Here is a 19632-nt window from a genome sequence, read left to right on the forward strand (position 1 = left end):
AGTCCTGAAGGATGAGAGTAAGATCTCCAGGTGAGCAGTCGTGTCAGGAGTTTAGGCAGAAGAAAGGGTCCACAGGCTTAAAGGTATGAAGAAAGTAAAGGGGAGGCATTTGCTATATTGCTGGTATGGAGGGTGCAGGGGGAAATGACAGAAAATGAAGCTGGAAACTTGGGTGCATCTAGATTGTGTGTGTGGCTTTCTAAGGAATGGGGACTTTGTCTTGGAGAGGATGAGGAGTGTCAGAAGCTTTTATCCTGAGAAGGAACATGGTCCAGTTTCAAGCAGAACAAAACCTGGAGCATGGCACCCACCCTTCCTGCCGTTCGTGCCTCTGTGGCATTCAGCCCTGTCCTAGTCTGTATACTCTGTCCCTCGTGCCCTTGCCCTACAGCTACTTGAAGAGCAGTCTCTCTCACCTCTTTCGCAGGGAGCTCTGTACAGCAGATTGGCCTCAGTGTTCCTGTGATCATCATCAAACAAGAGGAGGCATGTCAGTGTCAGTGTGCATGCCGGGACTCTGCAAAGGAGCGGGCAGCTGGCAGGAGAAAGGGCTGTTCTTCCCCTCCCCCTCCAGAGCCAAGCCCCCAGCCTCCTGATGGGCCCAGCCTGCAGCTATCACCACAGACTTTTTCCTCACCCCCTGCCCTCCTATCATCATCTTCCACTCTACCCTCTTCCTGTGAGCAAAACAGACAAGCAGAGAGTCCTTCAGACCCCCAAACTGAAACATTAAGTGCCATGGATGTGTCAGAGTTTCTGTCCCTCCAGAGCTTGGACACCCCATCCAATCTGATTCCCATTGAAGCACTACTGCAGGGAGAAGAGGAGATGGGTCTGACCAGCAGCTTCTCCAAGTGAAGGGTCTGTATGTGCTCACCTCCAGGAAAAGAGGGTGAGCAGGAGGCATAAGGTGTGATGTCTACCATCTTGGGGTCAGAAATTTGAAAGATGAAGAAACCTACTGTTTGAAATCCTCACCTTTCAGATGTATTTTCTTTATTCACATCCCCAGGAGCATCCATTTTAAGGAACTGATCTTTGGAGAAAAAAAAAAAAGAAAAAAAAAAGCTAAGTTATAAATGAACTGTTTGGCTGCACTGTATGTCACTTTTGCTTATTGTCATGTGAACATGGAAATTAAGGTTACTCGTATGCATAAAAATTCTAAATGAAAGGGTGTGGTTTCCATCAATCTGATATTGCCATCCCTTGCACTGGGGTCTTTGTGGTTTGGGCATTAGAGTTCAGTGTTTTGGGTGCTGCTCCTCCCTGTGTCTTTTGCATCTGACGCTGAAGCGTGCTCAAATAGCCAGACCCTCACTCTATCAGAGGGAAGTGGCAAAGGCAGGTCAAACAGCTGTGAGTTGGACAGGGATTGTATGAAATGGCTTTGTTGTTTGTGCTTGCTGTCGGCAGAGCTCAGGGTGGATAATGCAGGGGTCATCCTCCAGCTAGTGTCAGCACAAATGGGCCCATTCAAGCCTACCCCACAGCCTGTGGAGATGATCTGGTTCTGCAGGGGTACTAGTGAAGTTGCCGACTGCTGTCTGTCCATGGTGTATGTGCAGAGCAGGCTCTATCAACACCATCGCTGTCTTTGCCTTGCTAATTCTTTTTGTCAATTGATTGCCAGGGCTTGCAGATCACAGTGAGTTTTCCTTAGGGGAACATCCTTGTTTTGTCCCAGAATGGATATGTGGCTTATGGCAACGAACTGGTCAGTGGTCTGCCTTCCCTTTAACTATATTTGCTTCCTCAGAAGAAGGGCTGCATTTTGCTTCTCACAAGAAGGTGCAGATGTAAGGAAGTTTTTATAAGGTGGTATGTAATTGGCAGGCCAAGTGTCCTGGTTCCAGGTTCTCTTCAGGTTTTTGGTTGGCCCTTCCCACTTCTCTCCCTCACCCCTTTGGATTTTGCATACAGCCTAGTACAGTGCAAATAAGGATGACGTGCTCAGTTTAGTCATATGATTTTTAAACAAAACAAAACACAAAATGATCTTCTACTCAGGGTAACACAAAACTAAACAAAAAAATTCTTCCACCAAAAAGCCTGAAATGTTGCAATAATTGATCTCATTTGGAATGTTTCATTAAGTTGTGTTATAGGAAAAAAAATTGGGGATTTGTGTATAGAATTATATCCATCTGTCTGCTTTTGGCCCCAAGTCATTGCCTCTTAAAACAAAATACAGTCCACACTTCCCTTTTTCTGCCTTGAGCAAAAAGCAGGGTTCCCTAAACAGGGCTTCTCTTTCGAGTCGGTGATGTCAGGCAGAAAGCAGCCATGATTTTGCTTTTCTTTTCTACACCCGAAGGTAAAGAAATTTGCATTTGTCACTCTCTTGTTCTCTGAGCCATACTCAGTGCTAGCCAAGGCAGTATCCAGAGCAGACGAGATGCCCTGCCTTTTAGCCAGGATGTTTAGGGATGGACTTGGACAAGAGGGCAGTGTTCGTAAATGCTGTTACTGCTGCGAGGAGAAATGGGCTTACTTATAAGCAACTGATTTATCATCCCAGGAGTCTAGTCGGGAGAATTTTGTTTTTTGACCTTCTGTACTCTTCTCAAAAGGCTGATGGGACCTGGTGATCTCATAGGAGCTGAGAAAGCTGAGTAATCTATTACCACATTGGGTTAATCCTCCTAGAAACCAATTGCTGAACCTGGCTTGTCCTTAGCTGTCTCTGCACCTTATACTCATAGGAAGCTTTGAGGTAGCTGTTCTGTTTAAAACTGCTGTGAGAGAGCAGCAAGATGGGATCCCAAAGTCGGCTCATATTGGAGGGCAGTAATAACTACTCCATATACCAGTGCTATGGTCACCTGGGATTCTGGCTCCCTGGGAGCTGAGGTGGCGAAAAGGAGCCCAGAGAAGGTCATTTGAAGGTGCCCACCCAGATCAGTGGTTTTCTTGTCTCCAAATACTGGCACTGATGGAGAAGCATCTTAAAACAATGTTTACATTGACAGATTTTTGTAGTTGAAGTTGACGTATCTGCCTTCTGAGGATGACTCTAGATTATAAAAGGGACTATCAGATCCAGTCAGCATTTGAAAGATCAGGAGTATACTTAAAATGATAGCAAGTGGTTATGAAGGGCATGTCTATTCCACAGGTAGGCAGGCTTTCCTCCCATCTTCTTCTAGCCCTCTTTCCCTCTCCACCCCCTTTCCATTAGCCTGGCCTCTAATGTGGGTGGATTGCCAAGAACGTGGAAAAGAAAAAGCCTTTGGCTGATTTGGAGCCAGAGAAGGCCTTTGTGGACAGTATGATTTCCAAATCTTGGAATATAACTAGGGTTAGGTTAGAGAGAGTCAGTAGACTTTTGGCAGTGAAAGCAACCTTTTTCTTCCTGTGGTAACCTTTACACACTTCCACCCAATCGATATAAATTTTCAGCTCCCACTAGCATCCCAGTTAGTCTGTCCCTTTAAAGGGTGCTCATCAGCCCCAGGAGTTGGAGTTCATGGGCTTAGAAGTTGGTGAGGAGACTTTGGCTGGTACTGCCAAGCTGCCTTAGTGAATTTGGCCCTTCCCAGGCAGTTGAGTGGGACATTGAGGGAAAAGGGCCTGGCCTTTCCTGCCAGAGTCCGGCTTCATCACAGCCAGTCTCATGGGGGCATCATTAGTTTACTGACAGAAGTTGGGGTCATGTATTGAATCTCATTCCCCTTTAGAAGGAGATCATGGTACAAAGCCCAGGAAGGGCCTTCAGGTACAAAGACCTCTCTGGGTAGAAGGCAAGGGACATCTTCTCTTTACCATCCCTGAGAGAGTCAGAGAGTTTTGTTTTCAGGGTCAAGGCAGTGGGCCGATGGGGATAATGGAGGGTGGGTGGGTTTTCCTGAGAGAATTTGTATAATGCTGAATGTGTCCGTCCAGAGGGACAAGTTTGCAAAACCTCATATTGGTATATTAAAGAAATAATAAAATAAAAAGCACTTTAGGTTATGTTATCTTTAACCCAATTGCTGCAATTACTTTTGTGTGTATGTATGTGTGTGTGTGTGTGTGTGTGTATGTGTGTGTGTATATACATACATACATATATATATATATATATATATATATATATTCTTTCCACGAAGTTTTATTTTTGCTCAGAATAAAAAGTTAAATTGAGGTGTGAAAAGAAAAAGCACTTACCTTGGTGCAATATTTGTAGCTTTGATGGCCATTGTCCCATGTGGCCCTGGCCTGGCTTCATTTTTAATGCTGGGTCAGCCCTGTACTATGAGGCTGTCTTTAGGGAAACACTATTATGCATTCTCAGCAACTGTTCAATCTATGCAAGCCTTCCCTGTGCCCCGAGGGTGCCCCCCTCAGGCTCTCAGAACTGTTGAGGCCCTTTCTCATCACTTCTTGGTCCCTTGCCATCTTTCCCTTCTTCTCCATAACCAAGTGATACCTGAAAGGAAGAAATAGATTGTTCCTAGGTAGAAACCTAGCACCTTCTAGACTTTCATATTTGCAATCACTTCCTTTGTCCTTAATCTCACAGACTTTTCCAGAGTCACTGGAACCACTGATATGTGCAACTACAATTGCTAAAGGAGTTTACAATTTTCCTACACCACCAAGCAGATATATGTTTGGGGAGGTAGTAGTGGCAGTGGAGAATGGAGGAAGGTAAGCCATTTCCATACCGCCCCCCATGTTGCTTGTGTTGGTTCTTTAAGCACAAAGGCCTCCAACCTTCATTAAATCCAGTAAACAAAGCTGTTAGTAATCTGGTTTATCAACTTTCTTCCTTCTCTCCCACTCTCTCCTTTCCCCCATTTGATCTTCAATTCTCAGGCTATTATAGAAGAGTTTTAAAGTACACTTCAGCCAAAGTAGAAAGATGTCCTTAGATCTAATACTATGTAAATGGTCTGTGGTGACATAGATAGAAAATTGTCCATTCCTTAATAATTGGGGAAGAGGGGCAGCAGAACTGAATTATGTGTATTTCTGATTAGTCTGTCAGGTTAGCCTGTTTCCTCTTGAGTATTTGGGAGTGGGGATAGGAGAGAAGGAAAAATTTCTTCTCAGGCCCTTTGGGGAAGCTGATGATCATAGTGTGGACATTTCTCACTTTATCCCGTTCAAGAGAGGGCTTCTCGTTCTGCACTGAAAAATGCAAGTAAACTGGATCTTTATGTCAATGTGTACGTAGTACAAGCTTTTTTACTGGAAGCAAGGTTTAAAACCATGCACTGCCCTTTTGGTAGTGTGCCTGCTGGGCCAAAAATTGGGTGATGATATAGTGTCACTTTCTCAGCTCAACACAGTTTCTACTCTTTTTCTTATGGGGAAATTTTTCATAAACCTTTTTCCACCAAAACCCAGGGGTGTTTTTTGCAATATCCTTGTTATTCTTGTAGTGGTGCCAAGTCAGAGGCTTCTCCTGCCCCTTCTCCTTCTGTGCTCTCAGCCTCCCCATGGCTCTGTTGGATTCAGCAGTCTACATCCTTTGTTGTGTTTGGTAGAATGTAGGGGTGCAATGAGGGTCCAAGGTGGCTGTTCCTGTTCCCTGTCAACTTCTCCCAGTCCCTGTTTGGGGAAAGTGGCTGGAAACAGGTTTTTGCATCTCTGGTTAAGATCTTCTAGCCAGGAAAAGCAAGAGCCCCCAAAAGCCTTCTTTTTGACACACACTAATCAATCATTGGCCGGTGGTTTGGGTAACAATTTTAAAATCCAAAATAGTTTTATTTGGAGTATGTAAAAGTCTATCAAATTTATTTAAGTGTTCAACATGGGAACAATGGACTTTCACTGAGCGATATGAAAACGTTACAGGTTCAGTACTTCCAAAGGAAGAAACCTCCAAACCCAAAAAAGAGTAAATATGAATTTGTATTTTTGAAGAATGTGAAATAATGGTGTTTGCTTAATTGCTCATTTTGTATAAACTTAATATTGTACTTTAAAATATCTACTAAGAAGTGAAAATTTAACTTTTTGGAATTGAAAAAGCAATATTAAATACTAATGAGATCCTAATTAAATGCTTATTTAAATCTGGTAGTATCTGTGGCTTTTCTTACCAACACTGCCCATACTTGTGAGTTTTCAACAGTTTCCCCCTTCCCAGCCATAAGAGTTGGAGAGGGGACAGGAAAGAAAGGCCGGTCACCAGGAGAGTCTGCAGGTTTCCTTTTAATCAAGGTTCTGCTGAAGGTGTTTGTGGGACTAGAAGCCCCCAAAACATGAAATGAACAAGTGGGCTAACACCACCTTGGATCCCCCAAAGCAGGCCAGACCAAATTGTCAAGCACTGCTGGTGTGCCCAAATTCAGGTAATCAGACTCAGCATTCATTGGCTACGTTTCAGAACACAGCACTGCCTTCAGCCTGTATGAAGTGGAAGCGAACCCAGCTGCTAGCAGGGCTGCCACCCCAGGCTGAGTGCCAAGTAACAGCCACTGCCAGTGAAGAATGGCCCCTTTGTTGAAGGGGAGTTCAGAGTTCAGTCACCAGGAGAGAGAAAAGTTAGGGCGCGGGCTCAGGGATGTCAAGGCTCAGCAGCTCCATCACCAGCATCCTTTGGAAAGCCACCTCTTGTGGAGACAGTTTGCTGGGAGGGCCCTCCAGGTTTGGCTGAGACGCTCTGGTTGGAAGAAAAAGGAAGAAAACTGAGGCTGGGAGAAAAGGCCTTGGATTAGGCCCTGCAAGGATATGAGCACTTTACATTTGGATGCCACTTAACTTTTCCAAAGCCTCTCGCTGGGATCAAAGGAAACTAGGGGTAGGGCGACAGGGACAGTCTGACACCCCCCGGGGAAAACTAGGATTTGACAAGTCCTGTCAGAGGGCGGACCCCAACCCCCCCAGGCCCAGCTCAGAGTGGGCACTAACCCCGCCACCGGCTGGCTCCGGGCGCCGGCGGCCCAGCTGCCGCAGCATCTCCTCACAGGCGGCGATGGTGTCCAGGAGCTGCCGCTGCCGCTGCTCCACTGCGTCCAGCAGCTGCTGAGCACGCTCATCTCGGGGCGGTTGCGGGGATGGCCTCCCGCCGAGCCCCAGCCCAGCCTTCCCGCGGTCCACGCCGGCAGCCTCCCTGACCCGGAGAGAGGGAGAGACAGATGTATGGTCAGGGCCGGCGCTTGCGCTGGGTCTGGGCCCTTTCCCCCTCCCCGATGGGCCCCCTCTCACCCCCGCGACCAGTCTGAGCCCGGGCCCCATTCCATCTCCGCCTGTGCGGCCCGACCACCCTCCCCCAGTCGGCCGCCCCCCCTCCCCAGCGCTGCGCCAAGGCTCCGCAAAGCTGCGCCCCGCCCCGTCCCCACCGGTCTCCTTCAAACCTCTTGGGGGTCGCTGTCCCTTTAAGGTGCCCGGCGTGGAGGCGGGGCCTAGCGGCCAGAAACGGAAGCGGACTGCCCCCGTCACTTCCTCCCGGAAGCGGGCCTCGGCGGATGTCTCTGGTGCGTCCGTGTAGGGGGCTGAGGGCCGCGGTGGCTGCTGGCGTAGGGTTGAGTGAGGGGCCGGTGGGCTCCGCCCGGAGCGGCCGTCTCCTTCTCCCGCCGAGCCCCGCTCCGGCGGCGCCAGGGGCCCGGCTGTTGCGGCTCCCGGGAAACGGGGCCTTGCGGGCAGCGAGTCCTGAGCGCGCCGGTTGGACCGAGGCGCTGCGGGCCTCCGTGGCCGAGCTGCGCGCTGGCGCCGTGGTAGCGGTCCCCACCGACACGTTGTATGGCCTGGCCTGCGCGGCGAGCTGTTCGACCGCACTGGACTCTGTCTACCGCCTTAAGGGCCGCAACGGGTCCAAGCCGTTGGCGGTATGCCTGGGCCGCGTGGCCGACGTCTACAGGTGAGGCCGCCCTGACCCGGCCCCGCTGGAGGCGGCACCGCGGGAGGGGTTTCCGGTGACAGGCTTGGGAGACTGAGGCGCAGAGAGCGGGAGGGGCTTGTCCAGGCTCACCATGGAATCCGGAACTGGAAGTATGTATTGAGCACTTAAACGTGTGTCAGGTCTCGAAATGGAAGCTAGGATGCAGCGATGAACGAACCAGGAAGGGTACCTATTGTTTTGGCGCTTTTGTGCTAAGGGGAGAGAGGGCATCCCGTGGTAAAAAATAAAAAATAAAGAAAGAAACAAATAGGGTAATTTGATTTTGTAGGGAGTACCTTGAAGAAGATAAAATACGTGTTAACAGAGGTGCAGCTGTTGTAGCTCCTGAGAGAGGTAGCATGTGGTTGTTTCAAGCCTTGGATGCTCCTAGGAAGGTGAAACTGGAAGATGAGGGATTCCATTGCAGGCCCCAAGGACCTTTTTCTGGATCTGCCTGGGGTCGGGAGGACCGGTGGTGGCCCTTCATTCATGAACTGAATTATGCTCCCTTATTTCCCAGATACTGCCATGTGAGGGTTCCCAAGGAGCTCTTGAAAGACCTGCTGCCAGGACCAGTTACCCTGGTGATGGAACGTTCAGAAGAGCTCAACAAGGACCTGAACCCCTTCACTCGTGTCAGTCAGGTTTTTTCTTACTGTGTACCCCTACTCATCCTGGCCTGTGACTTTCACTAGGATCCAGGCCAGATCTATCCTTCACCCCTTTTCTCATGATCCTTTTTCCCCTTATTTTATAGCTTGTAGGCATTCGGATTCCTGATCATGCCTTCATGCAGGACTTGGCCCAGGTGTTTGGGGAACCTCTTGCTCTTACCAGCGCCAACCTCAGCTCTCAGGCTAGTTCTTTGAATGTCAAGGTAAGAGTTAACTATTCCTGTCCCCTTGATGTTCCCAGATCAAACACTGTTTCCTTTGACCCATTGGAATTGGTGTTGCTCTGTATTCCCTGGTGGGGAAAGTCTCCCTTTTGGTCTAATGGCGGGAAGTCTGACCATTTGGCAGGGGTTAGGTGTTGGGGGACTCCAAATTAAAGAATCTTGGAAAGGTTTTATCACAGAGTTTGAGAGGCCAGGGGGAGAATTAGTGCTTTCTTCCAACTGACTTTACAATAGGAAAGATTATAAATAAAATAATTGTTTCCTCCCTTTTGTTGGGGTAGCAGTTGTTGAAAAATATGGAGTTACAACAGTGCTGTAAAGGGAGATGAAGTAGTTAAACCTCCAGGGCCTGGAGGGCCATTTAGTTGCAGACTCAGATTTTCACCCAGTTAGTTATTCCTGCCCTGTTCTGGGTACCTCTACCACAAGCCAAGTTGAAGAAGGGATCATCCTAATCAATCTTGACTGCATAGTTTAGAATGAATGAGGACACAAAAAAGTTTAACGTATTTTCTTTGTACTAAATTTAAATGTAGAACGTAGTAAGGAGATGGCCTTCCATACCCAGATGTAGAGAGTGGTCTCAGGGCCTTTGGAAAGTGAGGGCTCAGTGTCCCTTTGAAGTCTGCAGACAGCAGGCTTTCTTTGGTCCTGGTGATGTACTCAAGGCAGCAGTGGGGATTTTGGGGCGGGCAGAGGCTTTCTTCATCAAGCAATTGACCTGCCTAATACAGTAATTGGTATTTATGATCCGCAGCCCAAATTCCCAGGCATTAACTGCAATGCAGTGTCTTTATTGGGGTATTTCTATCTCAGCAATTCAGTCCACAGTTCAGGAATATCTATTCCATATCCCCATGGATTGAGTGCCAGTATATGCACTTAGAGTCCACCCTGTTTTCCTCTCTCTGCCCTGAACCATAGCTCCACCACGATCCAGGATCAGGGTGCTAGAGCTGGAAGATCCCTTAGTGATTATCTAGTCCAGCCCCCCTTGTTTCACAGATGGGGATGAAGTAAACTGCCCTAGATTGAACAGAGATTAAATGGTAAAAGTCCAGGGTTAGAACCCTCATCTAACCCAGGACTCCAGTCATTGCACTTAATACCTCCCTAACAAAAGCAGTGTGAGAAAATTTTTCTTGGTACAGCAAGAGGCCGTAGGCCTGAACTGAAGCCTTCCCTTGGGCTCAGGAATGGGAAGGTAAGGCAGGGAAGGTAGTACTGAACTCTGGTTCCTGAGGAGGCAGTGGAGGGCATATGCCCAGCAGGAAGGGCTCTACAGGGCACTCCTGGCATTTCTGCTCTCCTCTAACGGCTCAGAGCATGGACAACCCTCGCGGCGGGGCCTTGCACACAGGAAGGAGAAGCTGGTGCTTTGGGTACAAATACCAGTGTCTTTGTTTACAGTTTCTCACCACCCACACCCAGGTTTGTCCTGCCTGACAGGAGCAGAGGGGTGTGTATGTGCGCGCATGTGTGTTCTAGACAGTTGATATTTGGGGTGCTAATCCCAGGGTTGGGGAGAGGGAGGATACCTCCAAATCTCATAGGAAGCCAGTGTCCTTAACATAGCTTACTTAACTAAATGAGTCTCCTTCCTCTGCTTAGGGGAAGATACATTCTGTTTTAGAGTGGTGCAGCCTTTGTCTTATTTATGAATTCCATGTGCAGTGTGATATCATTGCAGATGCCAGAGATAGTATCCATGCTCTTTCTGTCTTCTCAGGAATTCCAGGACCTCTGGCCTCATTTGTCCCTGGTCATTGATGGGGGGCCACTTGGGGATGGACAGAGCCCTGAGTATCGCCTTGGCTCAACTGTGATCGACTTATCTGTACCTGGAAAGTTTGGCATCATTCGTCCAGGCTGGTGAGTCTCTTTCTTGTTGCATAGTGTAGAATTTGAGGGAGGTTGGGAGGTGCAAAAACAAAAAGAAAGAAAGAAAAAGCCTGACAAAATGAAAATTATCACTCCTATCTTGCCCTGTGGGAGGCAGCTGGTTCCAAGAAGTGGTAGATGGAGAAGGACTAAATTTCCCAGTGTCTTCTTGCTCTCTCAGGATTCTTAAGGCTACCCTAAGGGTTTGATAAAGAGAGCATAGTGCCTAGAGGTCCCTAATGACCAGACCCTGGTGGGTTCAGGGGTTTGAGAAGTCAGTCTGTAACTGTTCTCCCTTTCCTTCTCAGTGCCCTGGAAAGTACTACAGCTATCCTCCAACAGAAGTATGGGCTACTCCCCTCAGATGGATCCTGTTCGTGAAACTCAGGAGGAAGGGGGTGTCCTAGGACTGGTACTGGACACCATGTGTTCTGTCTGCTGGTGTTTGGCATGGCTTCATTTGCAGAGGCTGTTGGGTCTACATCACCCTAAAACCTGACCCCTTTGGGTAACATGTCTTTCTGAACACTGTAGATCAGGCCCCCTCCACACCTGTGTGTGTATCTGTTATTTCATATTTCAGTCAAAAGCTGAATGGAAAGGTTAACATTCCTAAGAAGACCATGGTCTGATGAATTTCTTCTTTTTTACAACTGAAAAGTGATTTAAATACCAGATTGGAGTCTAAAGAGAGCCTCCTTCCTGGTGGGTGGTGGTATTTAAGGTCCAAATGAAGTAGAGGAACCACTGTTGTTTCCAAGCCTAAAGTGACCAAAGGCATGGGTTTGGACTACTGAAACTGGAACCAGGTTAAGATAAAGATTGTAGAGCCACAGGCCAAACAGTTTCTTCTGAACCTAGTGCAGCTGGGGGTGCATTATCATTGCTTGGTCCTCATTTTGTCTGATGGTAGGAAGTCTGTTCAATTGGCAGGGGTAGAGGTGGGGGGAGATACAAATCAAAGAATACTGGAAAATAAATCTCTACCATCCTTTTCAGCCAGTAGCTTTTTTTAAATTTATTCATTAAGTTATAGTTAATTATATGTTCTAACTTCTTTATTTAAATCCGGTATTTACTCAGCAGCCTTTTATCGTTACTCAAATGTATCCCAAATGTTAAACATAATTATTTAAAAATAATTGGCATTTGAACTGTTTTTATTTAATATAAAGCAATGCTGCTATTAAATGTCTTTGTAAATGGTTTATTTTTTAAAATTATTTCCTTCAGTCAAAGTGTATGAATATTTTTGTGGTTCTTGATACAGATAAGCCTCCAAAAGAACTGAGCCAAGTTAAATTGCCATCAGCAAAGAGTGAGAACTGCTGATTTAATTATATGAAGACTCCGTGTTATTATCTTTTGTAAATTACTGTAAGTGAATATTCCAGCCCTTTTCATCTGTCCCTGTCTGCTTTGGTTTCCCCCAGCTAATCCATAAGTAAGGCAGCCAGGCCTGCCCTTCCATCTAGTGGACTTTGGTGTTAGTTACCTAACTGAAGTTGGGTGTCCTTGTGGTGACTACCAGGTCTACTTTCTCTCTTCTCCCTTGCCCCCCAATTCCCAGAATTGGAATTCAGTCTTGAGTCCATAAGCTTCTCACTATAATGGTTACCAGTACATGTTTTCAAGTAGATCCTAAGAATCTTCCCAAGAAGTTGTCCCAAGGACCTTTAAATGAGGGTCCCTCAGCCAAAGCAATAGGCTGAATCCCTAATCTTGGGGTTTGTTCATATGAAACTTAACTGCACGTAGGTCAAGCCTACTTAAATTAGGCCTAAGAGTCACCCCCAAGAGAACCTCTTCTGTTGCTCAGCTGTGGCCTCTCTCTCCAGCCCACACAACAAGCAAAGTCACTGCCCTTCCTGTATACGTGCGACATGACTCCCAGGGGTGTAAACCTTCCTGGCAACACGGGACAGAAATCCTAGAATGAGCCAAGACTCAGCATCAAGGGATTGAGAAAATCTCGACCAAAAGGGGGAAGAGAGAAATGAGACAAAACAAAGTGTCAGTGGCTGAGAGATTCCGAACAGAGTTGAGAGGTTATCCTGGAGGTTATTCTTACGCATTAAATAGATACAACCTTGTTAGTTAAGATGTAATGGAGAGGCTGCAGGGAACTGCCTGAAAATGTAGAGCTGTGTTCCAGTAGCCATGCTTCTTGAAGATGATTGTATAATGATACAGCTTTCACAATGTGACTGTGTGATTGTGAACACCTTGTATCTGATGTTCCTTTTATCTACCTTATCAACAGACAAGTAAAACATATGGAATAAAAATAAATAATAGGGGGAACAAATGTTAAAAATGAGGGTCCCTGCCATTAGAATTTTAGTTTATAGATAAGCACTGGTTTGTTTAATAGTCTCTCTAGAGATCTCATTTAAACTAGTGATTTCTTAAACAAATCTACTCCTCACTGTGCTAATACTGTAGCCAGCCGAGTCCACTTGTCAATTTGTCATGGAATCTGGATGAGGAGTCAGAATCAGTAAGTTCTTGGAGAAGAAAGAATGCTTACTAGAAAACATCACTTCATATTGAAATAATACAAAACACTGTAAAACTGGACATGACTAAAGTGAGTGGGCCTCATTCAGTTTAGGTAGCTAAAGGGAGGGGGATGTCCTTGTCTTCTCCCTAGGAAAATGTATCCTCTGTAGCACAGTATTTTCTTAGAGGAAAAAGAACTGATCTCCCCAGCACTGCAAGAAAAAAAAACTCATAACTGCCCAGGCACTGGCTGCAGGCCATACCAAATAGGGAAAGCTGGATCTTGTAAGCCTCAGGATAGGAACCATCCCTTGGTTGAGTTTCTCACTCAGCATCTAGCACATAGTAAGGTGCTACATTAGTGTGTACTGAATGAATATGCAAATGTCAGGGTTCAGCAATCTATTGGGAGGAGCTTAAACCTAGAATTCCCCTTTTAGAAAAATCTTAAATGGTTCCTTAGAGAAGGCATACTAGATGTGGAAAGGAGGCCTGAAGAGAAGACAAAGGCTGGCAGAAGGGAGCAGGATGCATGCTAGCCCAGGATTCTCATGCCCTTCCAGGACCAGCAATGTGCATGACCCCTACATGCCACCAACCTGCAACAGAGTTCACAGCTGGAAAAGATTATTTTGAAGTGTTCTAACTGATGGGGAGCTGGGCCCTGGGCTTAGTCCAGTCACCTGCTAGCCTTTGTGGTTGCTACTAGATTTTCGTCACCACAAACCACCCCAGCAACATCTGCCTGATGAATAGGCTTTGTTCCACAGGGGCCCAAGCTTGATGGCCCACCCAGAAGCACCCAGCTGCTGATTTGGGAGACAAGTGAGTCCCTGCACCCTCTCAGCTGGGCCCCATGTTGTGATATCTTCCACTGAGGCTGGGATATCAGCACCCCATGCTCCTGTTTGCAAGCCCCTCACATCAGCCACTGTTCCTTCTCTTTGATGAAGTGCTCTGCCCAACGGCGGGTCAGTTCCAGGTACAGGCTGGGCTGATGAGGCAGATAGTCCAAATAGAGGCGACTTGGTGTCTTCTTGGGAATGGCTTTCTCGATTTGGGTGCCTTCATGCCACTCGTTGAAAGAGGTGATGGAGACAATTTCAGGCCTTACTGTCAAGGCTGCTTGCAAGGCTGTCTCATAGTACTTGCCATTGACCCTGTTCCGCGTATTGTGGTTGTTCCAGGGCCGGATGCTGGTGTCAATATAGCCAGGCCCCACGCTGGGAATGAACATGAGGTTGTTGGCATCACAAAAGTTCTTCACAGCTTTCCAGTTCTGATGGGAGGAGCCGAAGGAGAAACCATTGGAAGCAAAGTAGGTATACATGCCATCGAAGCCGCCAGCCAGAATGTCGTGGGTGTGACCCTCCTCAACCAACAGCGCTATGAAGACCCCATCGTAGGGGGTGTTGCGGATTGAGTGGGGCCCATTTGGTGTCAGGAGGTGGGCCCAGGCCTCAGGAGATGTCAGGTATGAGTCATAGATATAAAAGAGTGGGAGGTTCTTACCCATGCTGTTCTTATAGCGGTAAAATGCACCATGGGAGCCATACCTGAGGAGCAGGAGGAAGAAGAACCTGAGTTGGTAGCCTGTGATGGGGGAAACCAGCACAGCTGTTGGACAGGCCATGGATGAGATCTTTCCTGATAACCCAGAGCACAGATTAGGATTTAGCCACTCTCCACAGTTGGACTCATGCCTCTAAGCAAGAACCTGGTCCCCCTTCCTCCTCTCCCTAGCCCTGTTATTCATTTATTCAAGTCTCACTTCCATACACTAGGCCAAGCCACCATCATCTTTCATTTGGGACTGCTGCAATAGCTTTCTACCTAGTCTGCAGGCTTCCACTCCTGCCTCCCTATAATCTATTCTCTTTTTAAAATGTCAAACAGATCTGATTGTTCCTTACTGTGCTCTACAAGGTCCCCCCTACTTGTTCTGGCCCTGCTTACATTACTCCTACTATTCCTGTCACCCCAGCTTTCCATTCTGCTGTCATGCCAAACTTGTCCCACCTTATGGCCTTTTTGTATTTGCTTGTCCTTTGCCTGGAATTTTTTGCCAGCCCCCAGATCTTTGCAGAGCTGACCCTTCATTCAGGTGTGAGTTCAAATGTCATCTCGGAGAGGCTCACTTGACCACTCACCCTAAAGTAGTTTCTCAGGAACACTTTAACACAACACTCTGCTTTCTTTTTCATTATTGTTTCATAAGATGGATCACTAATTTTTCCTCTTCAATTACTTTCTGATTCACTGCACCCCCAACACACACTAGAATGTAAACTCTTGTCCCATTACATGAAAACATGTAGGCACTCAATAAACATTTTTTGAATGAATGATGTGCCAGGCAATGTGCATGCTACTTTCACATACATTATTTTTAGTTCATGCAACTCTCAGAAGGTTTAAAGGCCATAAGACTAATGATCACAGACTGGAAGCTGCAGAACTAAAATTCAAGCCCAGGTTGCCTGACTCCATACCTCAGATTCTCTTACTATAAAACAGCTACTGGGAACTCAGGCGTTCTGCCCTTGTTTCTCTCAGTCTGCCCCTCTAAACATTCTGTCTCCTCCCCTATTTCGATTCCCACCAAAATTCCAGCCCCCAGAGCAGTCTTACGTGTCAATGATGTACTTGATGTTGTCATGTAGAGTGATGTCATCCCGGCCCTTGTAGGGCTGGATGTGGAAGGCCACCTGCCACAAACAGAGGAGTTACTGGTCAGGTGGGTATCTGTCCAGGGGCCACATTCCTGACCCAACTGCAGGCACCAGCATATAAGGCTTATGTTCCAACCATGGCTTGATGAGAGGCTGAGTTCAGAAGGGGGTCTGTCAATCATGGACACACAAAAAATAAAGGCAGCCATTGTTCTCTAGGACCAAAAACTACCAAGCCTTAGCCTTTAGGACGAGAAGTTTGCCCACCTCCCATGGTAGGGCATCTGGGAATCTTCCTAATGTGCTGTTGTAGGATGGCTAATAAGTGTCAACCTATATGCCACTCCAAGTGATGGGTGGTAGCTGTCTGAGACAATGGGAAGGATGCTGAAGCTGTGTCAATGAGTTATAATCTGTTAAACATGTCAGTAATGGACTCAGGAATAGGAAGTAGGGCTTCATTTTCCTTCCTTTGCCACAAGAGGGAAATTACTTGATTGGTACATTTGGGGGAAAGAATTGGACATGCTTAGCTCAGCTCTACCCCTTCCTCATTAAAGTAAGTCCATCTGCCAAGAGCACATGTGCTCTACCCCTTGAGGTCCAGCACTGCCTCCCACCAGGGAGATGAGTCTGACTTCAAGTCTGGAGTTCAATTTGTAGACCCATTTGGCTCTTGCACTAATCTCCTCTTATCTGCCTGCTATCATAAACTAATAAAAGTGATAGCCTTCCATTTATCCTATATTTATGTTTATTTTCAATTTCTTTTTCAAAACTCAAGAAAATATGAGTGATATAGTACTATTTATTAGGCTTCTTCCCCAATACCACAAACACTACATATTTGCCATTCCTGGGCTACTGCCAAAAAACTTCTGAGGGCAGAGGAGAGAACATCTTCAGGATGGGAGCATTTGACCTTTTCTTGGAGACTTACCTGGATGTTGTATTGATAGGCAATGTCCAAAATGGTGGGCACCAGATCATCTGAGGGTTCCCCATTATCATCGGCCATGCCAGGTGGATACCATGACAAAACAAGGACACCTGAGATACAACACAGAGGCTGCTTCAGAAACATACAGTACCCTCCACAAACAGTTTTTTCCCCCCATTCACAAACCATCTACACAAACGAAGGTTTCCGAAAACCCTGAACGAGGCTCCAACCAGGTTCATTTCCCCCAGATCAGATTCCTGAGCAGCTTGTCGTGGAGCTGTCCAAGCCGCGGTGCTGAAAAGCAATTGCTGCAGACAACCTAACCGGGCTGGGCACGATAGGACTTTAGCAAGCAATAAAACAAAGAGGAACGGGTAAACGATGCCACACCCACCTGGAAACCACAGAGAAGAGGGGCACCTAAGAGATCCCACAGGGAGAAGAGCCCTGAGGCTGTCATCTTAGTGCTTGCTGTGGGAAATAACGTGCCTGTCTAAGGCGTAAGATCCTGAGGCATGGCCCAGGTCTGCCTTATCTTTGTATACCTCCCACCTTTGCCTCTGGCATTCAATGTTTTGTTTTTTACTTTTTCCCCTTACAAACGATCACCAGATAAACTGAAATACACTGTAAAATCCAGCAGTATTCAGTGGCATTCTGAATAATTGTGCCAGAAGCCTTCCCCCAAGCCAGGAAAGGAGGCTCCCAAGGACTAAGCCAGGTGCTTGATAAAAAAAACCCAAAACTGCCCCACCCCACCCCCCACAGCAAACAGCACAGTCCGTCATACAATGTGGGCAAACGTTCCTCTCTACAGCCAGAAAAAGCAGGAATGACTGCCTTGTACCTGGTGTGAAGGCGGAGGCCAGACCAAGAACTGCTACTCTGAACCTCAGAGTTCCGAGAAGTCAAGACACCCAGGTCTCACTTCCTTTCACCAAACCTACAAGCCCAGCAGATAAGACTGTGCTTCCCTCTCCTAGCTGACTGTAACTGGGACAGCTCTGGTGCAAACTCCTTCCATTGACCAGCAGCTCCGTCCTATGGAAGGGCCCTAGAGTTTGTGTGTGTGTGTATTTGGGGGTGGGGGGGGTGAGGGGCGGGGATCTGAATGCAAGAAGGTGGGAGCAGTGCCGGGTGGTGATACAGAATGAGAAGTCAAGTTTAGGGGTGTGTCTGGGCGACAGGACCAGCGGGAGTTGGGTTTGTGGGGAAGAAAAGCGAGGGTGGGAAACAGACGGTCCCGGATAGGGAACTCACCGATGGCGGCTTCCTTGAGCTGGGTCATGTGCTCCCGCAGCACGTCGGGGTCCCGGGAGCTGTAGGGCCCAAGCTCCGGATAGAAGCTGGAGCCCAAGTCGTCGGGGGGACTGTGGCGGCCGCGGGGGTAACTGGCCGATATCTTGGGGTCCCAGTGCGGGACCATGACGTGGTCCCAGTGAATGTAGTGGCCCTCGCGCCGGGGGCTCCCGTACCACGAGTAGTAGAAGGCGTGCAGGTCGGAGTAGACGCGCAGGCTCTGGCCACGGGGAGGCTCGGCCTCCGCGGGGGCCGGCCCCGGGGGGCTTCCCGGATCCGCGGTATGAGGTGGGAGCGGCGGAGGCGGAGGCGCGGCGGGGGCGGCCGGAGCCCGGGCGGCGGGCGCAGGGGCCCCCTCCGGGCGTCGCTCGAAAGGCGCAAACTCCAGGCCCAGGCCCAGCGCCGGGAGTCCGTCCGGGGCCTTGAGCGTGCGCAGGCCCATGAGGGTGCCAAAAGCGAAGAGCAGCACAAGAAACAGCGCGATGCAGGCGCGGCGCCGCCGCCGGGCCATGACGACCCCTGCGCTCTTCTCCCAGGGCCCAGCTACCTCCCGGAGCGCCGCGCCATGGCCGCCCGCCCGGCTCCCGCGCGCCGAGCAATCCGAGCGCTTCCCAGGGAGACGCCGAACCCCGAGCGCGGCGTGGGCGGCTCCCGGCCTCTCCCCGCAGTGCGGGCGGGCCCAGCTCACAGAGAATGCAGGCGGCGCAGACCAAGTGGTCGCCAGCTGAGGGGGGAATGGGCGGAGGGCCACCAAGCGTGGCCGAACCGCGGATTTTGATACCGGAGTATCGGAGCCCTAAGTCAAGCCGCGTAGCTCGCCCGGAGATTGTTGCAGCGAGGTGGGGGGCCTGGTGGGGGGAAGGAGACTGGCCTTTACCCGGAGCGTTTGAGAAGGTCGGGAGAAAGGCAGCGTGGGGAAGAAAAGGAATGGTTTAAGGTCGTCTCTAACAGTGACCTCCCCTACCGACCCCTCTTTGCGGACTTCACTGACCCTCTCCCTACTGGTCTCAGCGACCATCCTTATTTACCCCAGGCCCCCCATCCCTCGGCTCCCCTCTGACACACCCTAAGAAACCGCTAAAGTCTAGGGGAAAGGAGTGGGGGGAACCCCGAGGAATCAGACGCTGTAAACATTGGCTAGAGCCTCGCAGGTTCACACGGATCAGGCCTAACCCAGGAGTCTGGGATGGCTCTCCAGAGCTCTTTTCACCTCCCAGGCTGCCTGGTTTCAGGCCTGTTGTCACGCGGCTGTCCCTCCCTGGGCAACCTCCTAGAGTTTTTAGGATTAAGTGAGATGGTTCCCATTTTTGCCCAGGGCCTGACAAAAATAAACACCCAATACATGTTGACCATTATCCCTGGACTCTTGAGTTCCAGGGAGCAGGCCCCAGACCTTACTTAGCTTTTTAGACTCAAGGAGTCTGGCATTCAGGGTCTGGCATTCAGGTCCCAGGGCTGTTTGTTGAGTGCAAATCAGACTCTGGTGTGCTAGTCCATAAACAATGACAGGTTTTTCAATCAATATTTCTTGAATTCTCATTATGAGTTATTCATTATTTCATTCATCCAGGAATAATTTTTTTTTTAACTTTTTTATTGTATAGTTTAACTTATATACAAAGCA

At 48.4% G+C, this 19632-nt stretch overlaps 4 protein-coding genes across 9 annotated transcripts in view; 2 read left to right on the forward strand and 2 right to left on the reverse strand.

The window, feature by feature from the left end:
• MTF1 (metal regulatory transcription factor 1) overlaps positions 1 to 6035 on the forward strand; it is a 49692-nt gene extending 43657 nt beyond the window's left edge. For 2 of the 3 annotated variants that reach the window (XM_077150230.1, XM_077150229.1), the window contains exon 10: positions 428 to 6035. In XM_077150230.1, coding sequence (XP_077006345.1) covers positions 428 to 858 — 431 coding nt within the window. In that variant the 3' untranslated portion in view covers positions 859 to 6035. The remainder of the gene's footprint in view (positions 1 to 427) is intronic. The other variant, XM_077150228.1, reaches the window with a different exon arrangement.
• An 89-nt stretch (positions 6036 to 6124) lies between these two features.
• On the reverse strand, positions 6125 to 8378 carry C2H1orf122 (chromosome 2 C1orf122 homolog). Of its 2 annotated transcripts, none has more exons than XM_077150236.1 (3): positions 8110 to 8378; positions 6844 to 7045; positions 6125 to 6595 (listed from the first exon to the last, which is right to left on the reverse strand). In XM_077150236.1, the coding sequence occupies exons 1-3, from the start codon at positions 8172 to 8174 to the stop codon at positions 6500 to 6502; spliced, it is 363 nt and encodes a 120-aa protein (XP_077006351.1). In that variant the 5' UTR covers positions 8175 to 8378; the 3' UTR covers positions 6125 to 6499. The 2 variants fall into 2 exon arrangements, with proteins under 2 accessions (XP_077006351.1, XP_077006352.1); XM_077150237.1 differs by lacking the exon at positions 8110 to 8378 and adding an exon at positions 7141 to 7258.
• YRDC (yrdC N6-threonylcarbamoyltransferase domain containing) lies at positions 7368 to 11211 on the forward strand. The gene is made up of 5 exons (XM_077150235.1): positions 7368 to 7792; positions 8334 to 8448; positions 8571 to 8690; positions 10441 to 10583; positions 10901 to 11211. The coding sequence occupies exons 1-5, from the start codon at positions 7401 to 7403 to the stop codon at positions 10971 to 10973; spliced, it is 843 nt and encodes a 280-aa protein (XP_077006350.1). The 5' UTR covers positions 7368 to 7400; the 3' UTR covers positions 10974 to 11211.
• Positions 11212 to 11783: 572 nt separating this feature from the next.
• MANEAL (mannosidase endo-alpha like) lies at positions 11784 to 18574 on the reverse strand. 3 transcript variants are annotated; one of them, XM_077150231.1, is made up of 4 exons: positions 17970 to 18574; positions 16707 to 16816; positions 15726 to 15802; positions 11784 to 14650 (listed from the first exon to the last, which is right to left on the reverse strand). In XM_077150231.1, exons 1-4 carry the CDS (start codon positions 18517 to 18519, stop codon positions 14014 to 14016), a joined length of 1374 nt encoding a protein of 457 aa, XP_077006346.1. In that variant the 5' UTR covers positions 18520 to 18574; the 3' UTR covers positions 11784 to 14013. The 3 variants fall into 3 exon arrangements, with proteins under 3 accessions (XP_077006346.1, XP_077006349.1, XP_077006348.1); XM_077150234.1 differs by having other exon boundaries at positions 14514 to 14687; XM_077150233.1 differs by having other exon boundaries at positions 14514 to 14741.
• Positions 18575 to 19632: the final 1058 nt, after the last annotated feature.

Source organism: Tamandua tetradactyla, chromosome 2 (assembly GCF_023851605.1).
Source record: "Tamandua tetradactyla isolate mTamTet1 chromosome 2, mTamTet1.pri, whole genome shotgun sequence".
Lineage (NCBI taxonomy): Eukaryota > Metazoa > Chordata > Mammalia > Pilosa > Myrmecophagidae > Tamandua > Tamandua tetradactyla.

Excerpts from the sequence above, each read along its gene's own strand:
- YRDC (XM_077150235.1), top strand. The coding sequence starts at position 7,401 with ATGTCTCTGGTGCGTCCGTGTAGGGGGCTGAGGGCCGCGGTGGCTGCT. Across the intron at positions 8,449-8,570 it reads ACCTGAACCCCTTCACTCGT|CTTGTAGGCATTCGGATTCC; the intron begins GTCAGTCAGGTT and ends CTTATTTTATAG. Across the intron at positions 10,584-10,900 it reads GGCATCATTCGTCCAGGCTG|TGCCCTGGAAAGTACTACAG; the intron begins GTGAGTCTCTTT and ends TTTCCTTCTCAG.
- MANEAL (XM_077150231.1), bottom strand. The coding sequence starts at position 18,519 with ATGGCCCGGCGGCGGCGCCGCGCCTGCATCGCGCTGTTTCTTGTGCTG. Across the intron at positions 16,817-17,969 it reads GCTCAAGGAAGCCGCCATCG|GTGTCCTTGTTTTGTCATGG; the intron begins GTGAGTTCCCTA and ends GTTGTATCTCAG. Across the intron at positions 14,651-15,725 it reads ATCAAGTACATCATTGACAC|GTATGGCTCCCATGGTGCAT; the intron begins GTAAGACTGCTC and ends CCTGCTCCTCAG.
- C2H1orf122 (XM_077150236.1), bottom strand. The coding sequence starts at position 8,174 with ATGCTACCTCTCTCAGGAGCTACAACAGCTGCACCTCTGTTAACACGT. Across the intron at positions 7,046-8,109 it reads CGTATTTTATCTTCTTCAAG|GGAGGCTGCCGGCGTGGACC; the intron begins GTACTCCCTACA and ends TCTCCGGGTCAG. Across the intron at positions 6,596-6,843 it reads CGGAGCCAGCCGGTGGCGGG|AGCGTCTCAGCCAAACCTGG; the intron begins GTTAGTGCCCAC and ends TCTTCCAACCAG.